This window comes from Saccopteryx leptura, chromosome 1 (genome assembly GCF_036850995.1).
Source record: "Saccopteryx leptura isolate mSacLep1 chromosome 1, mSacLep1_pri_phased_curated, whole genome shotgun sequence".
Taxonomy (NCBI): domain Eukaryota; kingdom Metazoa; phylum Chordata; class Mammalia; order Chiroptera; family Emballonuridae; genus Saccopteryx; species Saccopteryx leptura.
Window position 1 is genome coordinate 203263207 of NC_089503.1, and position 12512 is coordinate 203275718.

General features: G+C 41.0%; 2 protein-coding genes across 2 annotated transcripts in view; one reads left to right on the forward strand and one right to left on the reverse strand.

The window, feature by feature from the left end:
* The window catches only part of HSPA4L (heat shock protein family A (Hsp70) member 4 like), a 52400-nt gene that overhangs the window by 11642 nt on the left and 28246 nt on the right, over window positions 1-12512 (forward strand). The window contains exons 3-6 of the mRNA XM_066385026.1: window positions 2148-2288; window positions 8602-8724; window positions 10572-10671; window positions 11036-11169. Of these exons, the coding sequence (XP_066241123.1) occupies window positions 2148-2288; window positions 8602-8724; window positions 10572-10671; window positions 11036-11169 (498 nt within the window). The remainder of the gene's footprint in view (window positions 1-2147; window positions 2289-8601; window positions 8725-10571; window positions 10672-11035; window positions 11170-12512) is intronic.
* LOC136389745 (tetratricopeptide repeat protein 24-like) lies at window positions 4096-5963 on the reverse strand. The gene is given in 4 exon segments (XM_066361509.1): window positions 4096-5294; window positions 5297-5398; window positions 5401-5506; window positions 5943-5963. Coding segments are annotated over 4 exon segments (1428 nt in total).

The window sequence follows — 12512 nt, forward strand, 5'->3', positions numbered from 1 at the left end:
GCGATCCTCCAACGGTCTGAGGGACAGTGAACTGGTCCTCTGTGTAAAAAGTTTGGGGACCCCTGATTTAGAGGAATAAGCAACTAAATGTTGGTAATTAAGCTCCCATTTTATGTATTAAGGGTGAAAAAAGAGTGGGAAAACATGACATCCTAAATTTTTGTATTTTATTAGATATATTTTGCTTTGGTTTTGAAATACTTTTTAAATTTTATTTATTAAAAATCTTTAGTTGTGAATTTAGGATGTACTGTCATATGGTTTCAGTTTTCTACTATATGGTCGGTCACTTTCTGTGGGATGTCCTATCTAGATACCCACTGCAACAGCAGTGAGCAGTGTCTTGGTGGGGAAAATGGAAGAGATCATTTCCAGAGGAAACTAATGTGGCTGCTGGTACTTTACATGGACTCTGTTTAAGTGTTCTTATTTCTCAGCTTCTGAAATGCTGGTGGTAGCACGTTCATTCACTTATGTTCTGGGCTCCAACCACAGCCCTTTATAGTTAATTCTTCTGTTGTTGTTGTTTATTTTTTTATTGATTTAAAGAGAAGAAGGGAGAGAGCAAGAGAGAGACAGGAACACTGATCTGTTCCTGCATGTGTCCTGACCAGGAATCAAATCAGCAATTCACTTTGGGGTGATGCTCTAATCAACTGAGCTATCTGACCAGTGTTACTTTTTAAATCTTAATATATTCCTGGGTCTTCTTTTCTTCATTATAGGTTAACTTTGTTTAATGAGGCTTTTTTCTTTATGACTTTGTAGGAATAATTGACTCATTTATCCAGGAATTTTTGCTTACCATGTTTATGAAGGTTGTCTTACAATTGGTCTATATATGAATAGGTTTGTATGCTCTTCTACTGTTATTTGTACACTAACAAATGTCAATTGGTGCTGAAATGAGCCCTTCACTAAAGTTTACATCTCATATGCTGGCTGATTTTCTAAGTGTATCATAGATATCAGTCTCCAAAGAAAGTTATAAAGATATTTCTCCTGAAAAGCTGAAGACCAACATAGCAATTCAGCATTCCTGCAGTTTTCATCTCATAACTGAAGATAAAGATTTAACTGGCTTTTAAAAATCACTAAGAGGGCAACAAATGGATCTCATTACTATTCTATAGTTATAACTGCATGCTCTAGTTAAAGAAAAAAATTACTTTGCCAGAATACAAGCCATTTGCAATTAACACTTTAACTTAGCACCATGCTACATGGAAAAAGTTTTAACTTACTAGCCTAGAAGCAATTCTTAGCAATGGTAACAGCACAGTATAGTACGTAAGAAATTTCACAGAGAATTAGATATTCAGAGGAAAAGAAAAACAGGACAGTGAAAACAAACAAAAATGGAAAGAAACAGAAGAAATCAAAAAATAATTACTGAAATTCTGCAGCACACCAAAAATATGTTTTTTGCTGATCTGTCAATAAAATAGGTGTAATTTTGATTTACAAAAAATATATTAATAGTAATTACCTACCCTTTTTGCTCCAAAGTGACTTTTTTAAAAATCAGATGCCTGTACTTGTAGATAAAGATTTCCGGTATCAGGAATTAACCAATCAGATACAACCTTACTATGTGTCATGACCAATCAGATGCAACTTTATTAAATATTATAATTCAAGTTCAACCTGTATATTATAGTTCAAGATAGGGCATTCATACCAGATAATTATTGTTAAGTTGGCTGTTGTCATGTTTTTATTTGACAGTCTAAGGGGAGAGAGGTCAGTGCATCCTGACTATAAATAGTCAGGCATTGCATGTTTTAAAAATTCTTGTGGCTTACAGTTTGAAAATCACTGTACTATAGCAAAAGTGTTGAAGAAAACCAAAGATAGAAGTTGTAGATAGGTTTTTATTATTTGAAAAAATTTTAAGTTCTATTCTTTTTTGAAGACATTAATTTTGAATCTATGATTCCTAGGAAAGAAGGAGAATTTGGGGGGCAATAGTTAAGATGCATATGTTTTATTGTATAATTTTACTACTAGTTGGAAACCAAAAAATGAATGATTGTGTGTAATTCTGAACTTCAGTGTGAGAATAAAGAGACTTGGTGGTTCTCAGATATTAGCATGATGTTTATTTTGCATTCATTAAGTAATTAATAAAATGTTACTACCAACAGATAGTCACAAATGTAAGAAATACAATTCATGGCTTCAAAAAGCTTCATGGACGATCATTTGATGATCCCATCGTGCAAACTGAAAGGATCAGACTTCCCTATGAGCTGCAGAAGATGCCTAATGGAAGTGCAGGAGTTAAGGTAGGCTTTGCATTCCCGAGTGCACTCATATACTTAAAGAAACCAAATACGATAATATTGCTTACTTGCAGTTTAACTTTTTTCCTGTAGTAGTAGTACATATATGGCAAGATACAGGCAGCTGTTTTAGTAAGCTTTAGTGAGTACAAAAAATTATAATTTGGATAATCTTTTTTTTTTTTAAATAAATTACATTACCAAATTGCACTAATACATACAACCAGCATAAATACATTTGGTGTCAAGCACAACCAACTCTTGGTAAACCATGGTTTAACTGGGGGAGTAGAACTGCCCAGCATTAATAGAAGGAACTCAACTCACTGTCTAGGTTAGAATCATGGCTTCTTCACTTACTAGTTGTGTGACCTGAGAAGACAAACTACTAATGTTTTTGCAAAAGAGGAGTGACCTGTTGTGATGATTAAAGGAGAAAATATACTGCTCACAAAAATTAGGGGACATTTTATCACTTCATATTCATTTTTTAAATATCCCCTAAGTTTTGTGAGCAGTAAGTATACTTGTGAAGCACTTAGAACAATGTGTGGCATGTGCTAAGTGATCAATAAACCTACTTGATATCAGTGTTGTGGCTGCTGGCAGCAGTTGTCCTACAGGCTACAGGCCTCAGGGGCCTGCATCCAGCCTCTGTGATATTTCATGGAGGAAGTGGAGTCCATTGGTTAAAACGTACCTTATATAGTATTATAATCCCATTTCCCATATGAGAAAACGGAGGTCTGGAGAGAATCACCGACTCCAAAGCCAAGAATTCATTTTTTAGAACTGGAAAGGGCCTTAATGATCATGAGGTTTGGATCCAGAAAGAAAAGGGGGAAATTCATCATCTATTTTCCTTTTCCCTTTTGCCTGTTGAGTCCAAAACTCCCAGCAAGGAGCAAATAACCTCAGTGCTGAGACTGCAGAGCCCTTGTCCAGCCTGCTCAGCAGCCCAAGTGCTCACTATGTTGTATTCCATGTCTATACAGTGCTGAAACACTGGGAAGAGGCTCGATCCCAGAAACACAAGTGTGTATATTGGGGGTGTACCGCTGAGGCCAGCAGGGCAGGGTTACATGATCATGCAGAAACCTGATATGGTGGGTCTCCTCTGTGGGTTCCTGTGGGGGTTCTCCTGGGCTGTTTGAATGAACTGCAGGAGACAGGGCAGAACTTGCCAGTGGGAGTGGCTGTGAAAAGAGCAGAAGCAGCCTGCTCTGGCTCTATCTTCTGTCGCCCTCCCTGGCTCTTACCTGTGCCGGTGGGTTGCAGAGCAATGGGGAATAGACTTAAGCTGCATATCCCCCCATTCAATGGGACTTTCCCTTTCTCTGAGGTCTACAGTCAGGCTGTGCAGGTGGCAGGGTACATGTCAGGCCTCCTGAGCTGGGTGAAGGTTGTTCAGATTGCTAAACGGCAAGGACAGAGACTCAGAACACTATTTCCCAAACACAGGCCACATCTTCTCCCAGTTTTAACAGTGGTCATGGTCCCATTAAAACCATCCAAAGATACATCCTTTCCTGTTCCCTTTATCCATTCTCTAGGCCTCCTTCCCTCCTCCAGCGACCCACCTATTAGCTTGGGGGCCACCACTGGGTACCAGAAAGCCAGGCTACTCCATTCTGGCCTCCAAATGGAAGATGGTACCCATGTCCTGGATGGAGAGGGACAGACATTTATTACAGGCCTCTCTGAACTAAGAACCCTCATGCTGGAAATGAGAACGCTTTGGGAGAACAAAGAAAGTAGATGTCAGGGAATGTGTTGGTCACTATATATGGAGGCTGTACCAAAGACTCTGTTATTGACAAGCCTGGGCTAGATGTGGGAACAATTCGCCAGTGCCTGTGTTGTGCTTCTGCCCGGCCCTTCCCACCCTGGCTGGAGTCCCCATTGGGCAGGCCCCACCTGTAGCCTGAGGCCTCTCTGGAGCTGAGGTCAGGGTGTGAGTCAGGTCCAGCCCACCCCGGGCCAAATGGGTCCTCATGGCATCCGCCAACTTGGCCACCAGCCGCTCTCGCACAGAATCAGGCTCTTCCTGACACCGGGCCAGCGCTTTCTTATAGTACTTCAAGGCCTGATTGTGCTGCTCCAGCCTGGCGGCAGCAGCACCCAGACCTTTGCAGGCCTGCCACTGCCCCTTCGTGTCCCCAGTGTCCTGGGCAGCCTGCGGAGAATGTAGGTAGTTGTCTCTGGTGGCCTTGTGGTCCCCCAGCTGGCTCAGTGCGAATGCCAGGCTGCCAAAGCTCTGGCCCTGCTCCCACTGCTGCCCCACAGAGCCACACAGGTCAGCAGCCTTCTGGTGAAACTTCCAGGCCTCCTGAGAGTTGACAAGGGCATTGTGGGCCATCCCAAGGGTTCTCAGCACTCTGGCCTCCTCTCCTGGCCCCTGGCACAAGGGCAGGGCCTGCTGGAAGGCCTCTGCTGCTATCAGGAACAGCTGGAGCTGGGAGTAACCCAGACCTAGGTCATTAAAGAGTTGCCCCAGCAGTCCCCCCTCAGTACTCATTTCAGCAAGCCTCTGGCTCTCCTCCAGCACCTGCACCACTTCACCCAGGCCATGCTGCCCACTCTTCAGCATACACCCTGGCGCAGCCCCCAGTGCCAGCGCTGCAGCCTGGGGCTGCTTTGTTTGGGCATATGCCCAGCCTGCTTCCTGCAGGCAGTGGGCTGCTAGCTCCGGCTGTCCCAGAGCCTGGGAGCAGGCTCCCATTTTTGCCTGGGCTTGCCCCTGGTCACCTAGTGGCTGGTAGTGACCCAGGGCCCTGTGGTACCAGGCCAAAGCTTGAGGCAGGTTGCCCAGGGCTTGGTAGGCCAAAGCTACATTGAAACACTGGTCACCATGACACCCGCCCTGTGACTCCTCTTTAGGTTGGGCTCTTAGGAGCAGCTCAAGGCCTCTGGCTGGGTCCCCAGTCTCCACGTAGGCAGCCCCCAGGTTGAAGGCACAGGCTTGGAGAATAGGGCTGTTCCTTTTTTGTGGGGCCTCGAAGGCCAAGAGAAGGCCCTCTGGAAGCTGACCAAGGCCTCATGGTTCTGGCCGGCCAGTAGGGCTCCATGGCCAGCCCTGGTGAGGGCTTGAATGCTGGCTTCTTGCTGTTGCCCCTTTTCTTCTTTTTCTTCTTGGAACTTGAAGGCTCAGGCTCTTGTGGAGTAGCCTCAGGGTTGGGGGAAGACGTAGTACTCCTCTGATCTTCTCGGCAGCTGACTTTCTGGAATGGTCCCTTTGGCTTGGGTTACCTACCCTAGCTCCTAGCTCAGAGCCACCGCTGGTACCAGACAACCAGGTACCGCTCTCCACTCCTAGGGAATTCTTTGATTCTGGATAATCTTTTTAATCACAACAGTACATGTATTATCAAGGAAAAATGATTATTATTGGGAGAACTTTTAGAGGTGAACTGTTTTTAAGGGGTAAAGGCGGAGGTGGCATATGTGATTAGAAAAATAGTCCCAAAGAATATGTTAATTGCTATAATGAGTTTTCCCTAATTTAGAAGAATCCTAAAACATATTAGAAGTATTAAAGCAAACTGCTTCCGAGTAAGTTCTGGAGTCTGGATTTTTAATTCTACATCCTGAGATAGTAAGCTATATATTGGTTAATAAAAATATGTTTCTGTTGATTTTACAAAAACAAAACAATACCTCATAACACAGAGTTGCCATATGACCCAGCAGTTCCACTCATAGGTATACACACAAGAGATTTGAACTGTATGTGCACACAAAAACTTGTACACAGCCTGACCTGTGGTGGCACAGTCGATAAAGAGTCAATTTGGAACGCTGAGGTCACCGGCTTGAAACTGGGCTTGCTCCGTCAAGTCACACATGGGAGTTGATGCTTCTTGCTTCTCCCCCTTCTCTCTCTCTCTCTCTCCTCTCTAAAAATCAATAAGTAAAATTTTGAAAAAAACATTTGTACACAAATGGTCATAGTAGCATTATTCATAATAGCCAAAAATGTAGAAACAACTCAAGTGCCTATCAGCTGATGAGTAGATAAACAAAATGTGGTAAACTTATGCAATGGAATATTATTTGCCCATAAAAAGGAGGGAAGTACTCATATGTACTACAACATGGGTGGACCTTGAAAACATGCTAACTGAAAGAAGCCAGTCACAAAAGATCATATATTGTGTGATTCCATATATATGGGTGTCCATAGTAAGGCAGGTCAGTAGACACAGAAAGTGGGTGATTGCTGAGGGTGAAGAGGAATGGGTACAGGACTGTGTTTGTAGGATGATGAAAATGTACTGCAGTTAGGAATACACTAAAAACCACTGTACTGTGCACCACAAGTAGGAACCTTATGCTATATGAATTATATCTCAAAGTTATTTTAATTAATTTTAAATGTAATGTATATGTTTTAAACTATGTTCACATTTCTATTTTTAAAAGAGGGTTCTGAGTACATAATGGGTGATTATTAATAAGATATGAGGCTATTAAAATAATTCAGAGACACATGAGTGGTTAAAGACAAGGAGACAAACTGAAGCCATATTTTAGGTGAAATTTATGGGTCAAGGATTGCTGACTAGGAAGCTGGATGGGCTGTGACAACAATGAATGAGATAAAGGAAAATATTTAGGTGTTTCAGGTTAATGACCATGTAAAGCAATTTTATTTAAAGAGACTTAAATTGTTTTGCTTTTATTCTTTAAAAAAAAATAAAAAATCATGCTTTGTAAGAAGTTTGAGAAAAATAGAATAAGATTTTTTAAAAGAAGGCCAAACCTGATTTTTGAGTGATACAATTTTTATGCAGTCATAATGATTGCGTGTAAGAGGCTTTGAAACCATCAATCAGTTCTGGGTTGAACTAAATATCTTCATCTTTTGAAGATTGACAATCTTTAGATTTCGGCTCCTTAAGCATTTTATACATTTTTTTTACATTTGTTTGGATATACTTTGATGTTTGTTTCATCTATGTTTATATTCTTATGCAAAGGAATACTATATTGTTGGTATTTGGTTCATTTTCCTGATTTTGATACCTTCCCACATTTATTAATTTCATATAATATTATACTTGGTGTTGAACTTGTTTTTAAATTAAGTGGATATCAATTTTAGATCTGTTTCAAAGTAATTTTTACATTACATACATATACTTATACACACTTATAAACACACATACATTGTGCTGCTTGAGAAAGAGGTTCTTTAAAGCTCTTCCAGAGCTGAGTGCTAAAGAAGAAACTCATTCTACTGGAGGTACAGAGGTCAGACGTTGCCTTTCCTCAGTAAGGGTAGGCGTTATATGGGCTCTAAGGTAGCTTTGTACTGCTTATAAGTTTTGTGATTGTCATTATAAAAGGGCTTCATTGCTTATAAATTCTGTGGTGGTCATTATAAAAGGGCTTAATTACTTGAATAAGCACAGGTCCTCTACTTTTTCTTAGTCAAGGAGCACTTTCAAGTTTTATGGCCTTAAATGCAACCTAGTCCTAAACCTGTGTATAAGATGAAATAGTTATTTGGTCAAAAACTAATTTTTAAGTTTAATATATACAACTCTAATGTTTAGTTGATAATTATTTCCAGAAACCTTGGAGTAATACGTAACGTTTTTTTGTGTGTGTGAGAGAGAGAAGGACAGATAGAGACAGACAGGATGGAGAGAGATGAGAAGCATCAATTCTTCATTGCAGCACCTTAGTTGTTCATTGATTGCTTTCTCATATATTTCTTGACCGAGGGGCTACAGCAGACTGAGTAACAACTCCTTGCTCAAGCCAGTGACTTTGGGCTCAAGCTGGTGAGCTTTGCTTAAACCAGATGAGTCCACGCTCAAGCTGGCGACCTCAGGGTCTCGAACCTGGGTCCTCCACATCCCAGTCCGATGCTCTATCCACTGTGCCACCGCCTGGTCAGGCACATAACGTTTTTTAAATAAGGAATTTTTTTTTTCCTCTTGATGTTCTAATTTCTTTTCCTAAAACTGTATAATGAAAGTTTTTATTTTAAACCCAGGAAGAAGGTCATTATATCTTTTTCCTCTTTGTTGTTAGCTAGGAAACTGAATGATAAACATTGCTTTTGTGGGCGGTAGGGATCTGGAGCACATAAAGACACTGGAAAATAGTCTGGCTGTGACACTGTGTGAGACGCTGAAACTTGTGAGCTAAGAGGTTGTAATACTGGAAGATCTTTTTGGAATGTAAGTTCCCTTGAGCAAGGACTTTGCCTTTTTCCCTGTTGTATGTTCATCATGTATAGAGAAGATTTCACAAATATTTGTTGGGTGAATAAATGATTCAGTAGAAATCTCACCTTTGGGTTTAGGTGCGGTACCTAGATGAAGAGAGACCTTTTGCTATTGAGCAGGTTACAGGGATGCTGCTGGCCAAGCTTAAAGAGACTTCAGAAAATGCTTTGAAGAAACCAGTGGCTGACTGTGTGATTTCAGTAAGTCTTACATCAGTAACGTATACTCTTTTTTTTTTATTTTTGTATTTTTCTGAAATGAGAAACGGTGTAAGGGGAGTGGGGGGCAGACGGACAGACTCCCACATGCACCCAACTGGGATCCACCCGGCATGCCCACCAGGGGGCAATGCTCTGTCCATCTGGGGCATTGCTCCTCTGCAATAGAAGTCAATCTAGCACCTGAAGCAGAGGCCATGGAGTTGTCCTCAGCACCCGGACCAGCTTTGCTCCCATGGAACCTTGGCTGTGGGAGGGGAAGAGAGAGATAGAAAGGAAGGAGAGAGGGAAGGGTGGAGAAGCAAATGGGCACTTCTCCTGTGTGCCCTGACTGGGAATCGAACCCAGGACTTCCACACACCAGGTTGACGCTCTACTGCTGAGCCACCCGGCCAGGGCCAAGTAATGTATACTCGAATCATATCTTCCAGTGTTCAGTAGTCCTCCCTTATCCACAGGGGTTAAGTTACAGGACCCCCCAGTTGGTACCTGAAACCACAATAGTACCAGACCCTATGTCTATACTATGTTTGTTCCTCCCCATACATACCTTTTCACTCAAAGAAAGCAAGCACTTTATAGCTTCTCTTTGGCATGTCCAAATTGCCAGCCTCACTGCTCTTGCACTTGGGCACCGTTATTAAGTTAAATAAGGGTGACTTGAACACAAGCACTACAATGCCACAGCAGTCACTCTGATAACCGAGGTGGCTGGTAAGGGCTGGGCAGGTGGACACTTGGGACAAAAAGATGATTGGCCCAGGCAGGATGAAGCGGGATTGTGTGAGATTTCTTTTTTTTTTTTTTTGTATTTTTCTGAAGCTGGAAACGGGGAGAGACAGTCAGACAGACTCCCGCATGCGCCCGACCGGGATCCACCCGGGACGCCCACCAGGGGCGATGCTCTGCCCACCAGGGGGCGATGCTCTACCCCTCCGGGACATCGCTCTGTCGCGACCAGAGCCACTCTAGCGCCTGGGGCAGAGGCCAAGGAGCCATCCCCAGCACCCGGGCCATCTTTGCTCCAGTGGAGCCTTGGCTGCGGGAGGGGAAGAGAGAGACAGAGAGGAAGGAGGAGGAGGTGGAGAAGCAAATGGGCGCTTCTCCTGTGTGCCCTGGCCGGGAATCGAACCCGGGTCCCCCGCACGCCAGGCCGACGCTCTACCACTGAGCCAACGGCCAGGGCTGTGTGAGATTTCATCATGCTACTCACAACATACAATTTTTTGTAAGACTTTATTCATTTTAGGAGAGAGATAAAGAAAGAGAAGGGAGAGGAGCAGGAAGCATCAACTCCCATAAGTGCCTTGACCAGACAAGCCCAGGGTTTCGAACCAGTGACCTCAGCATTACAGGTCAATGTTTTATCCACTGTGCCCCCACAGGTCAGGCCACAAACAGCAAACAATTTAAAACTTAAGAATTGTTTGTTTCTGGCCTGACCAGGTGGTGGCGCAGTGGATAGAGCATTGGACTGGGACGCAGAGGACCCAGGTTTGAAACCCCAGGGTCACTGGCTCAGCTGAAAGCCCCTCCCCGCTCTCCTTTAAGGCATGTATGAGAAGCGATCAATGAACAACTACAGTGACACAAATATAAGTTGATGCTTCTCATCTCTCTCCCTTCCTATCTCTCTCGATCTCCCGCTAAAAACAAAACAAAAAACTGCTAAACTTAAAAAAAAATGAGTGTATTTTCTCATTTAATTAAGACACTGGTTTTTTTTACTTAAGTTATACACAAGTTTTAGTCTAATTATTTTACATTTTTAAGCATCAAATAAGTTACATCAAATTAATATACGTAATTTTTTTTTTTTTAAATACCAGATTCCTAGCTTTTTCACAGATGCCGAGAGAAGATCTGTGATGGCTGCAGCCCAGGTCGCAGGCTTAAATTGTTTAAGATTGATGAATGAAACTACTGCAGGTGAGCCCTTTGCAATTTGAAATCACTGTCAGATAAATAGCTACAGTGTTTTTCTAATTAGTACAAAGTATTTATATTTTTAACTATCATGTATTGGTTCTTGTAAGCTTGTTATTTTGGAGTACAACATTTTGGCAGAAGTTAAGATATATCTTACATTGGCTATAACAATCATTAATATAGAGTTATAGATGGGTAAAAAGATAAATTTAAAAATATTTAGCAAATTATGAAAAATTAAGTTACTTTGAAATTAATAATTTGTCATGCTGTACTGTGTATTAAAGTGCAGTATCAGAGTGATTTATGTGTTTTCCACGTGATTGCTATGCTGGAATTAACCTAATTCTTTGTTCTTACACAGTTGCTCTAGCATATGGAATTTATAAACAGGATCTTCCTCTGTTAGATGAGAAACCAAGAAATGTAATATTTATAGATATGGGACATTCTGCCTACCAAGTCTCAGTTTGTGCTTTTAACAAAGGAAAACTTAAAGTAAGTAAATAAATGATTTGAGTATTATACTTTAATGGTTCAGAGCATATAAGACTATATAGAGAACTTTAATCTCTAGATTTAAATCCTGACTCTTGTATATAAAAACGGTGACCTTGAACAAGTGATTTAACCTCCCTAAACCTTAGGTATCTCAGCTGAGGATAACACTAGTAGCTATCTCAGAATTTTTAGGACAAAATGAATTAACATATATATAATTTTTGGGATGCATATAGTAAATGCTATAATGTGCGTTAGGTATTTGTATTATTTTTGACCTGTTATATCAGCTATTGGGGAGCATAAATTTATATATTCATTTATAAATATACTTAGGAAACATTTTCTAAAATGATTCTATTGTTTTTAGAAACCTCTCTGCATCCGGGAGTCCTAATCAAAGTTTTCTGTGACGTGACATAATTTACTTCTGTTTATCTTTGTATAGTCTGTATTTGGTTTTATGTTCATTTTTACATTGATTATCTTACAAAGATTTACAGATTCTCTCCTTCCATTATGCACATGTGTAGAATTTACATGAATATGAAATGCTCTGGGTTATCCAATTCCTTTTAAAGCCTTTTTGTCTTACAGTTTCTATTACTATCACAACATCCTTGTAATCTTAAAATTAAATGGACATGGTTCACAATGAATATGGGGTAGTTTTCTGTAAATTGGTTTACTCCTTGGTAGTCAGTCTTGAATTTTAACTAATGGAAAAGTAAAAGAACATTCTTTTTCCTTTTTAGTAGATACCTTAGAGTAGTGATCTATAATTTTTAGATCATAGACACCTTTGAAAGTGTGATAAAAGCTATTTGACCTTCTGTCCAGAATGCTGCACATTTGCACTAGTTACATACCAACACAGTTCTGCATTTAATTTTGGGTAATATTGGACTTCATGAGAAGTCTGTGCATGGATTCCCTGTGCTAATCTGTGGGGGGCCAAGCCATCAAATCTGAGGGTTTATCACTATTCCACCACCCATTCCTGTGAAAAAAGGCTGACAAAACAGTGAGATTCTACCTTTCAGTAGTTACTTTTGTAAGTAGTCCTTTGTGCCCTGCACCATAGGGAGGCAGACTAGATGGCTGGTCCTGTGATTTCAGTAGCTTTGGTGTCAAAGGTCCGTGACTTATCTATTCCTGTTCCACCTAATTGCTAACTGGGGCTTACTGCTCAACAAGCCTACCATAGCAGATTCTTGTATCTTCTTCACACTTTTGTTTTCTTTTTCGACCTCTCATGTAGTCTTTGTTTTTTCTGTATTTTTTTTTAAAAATAGCCTAGTTGTTGTTGTTTATTTAAATAATTGAAGGCGTAGCCTGAC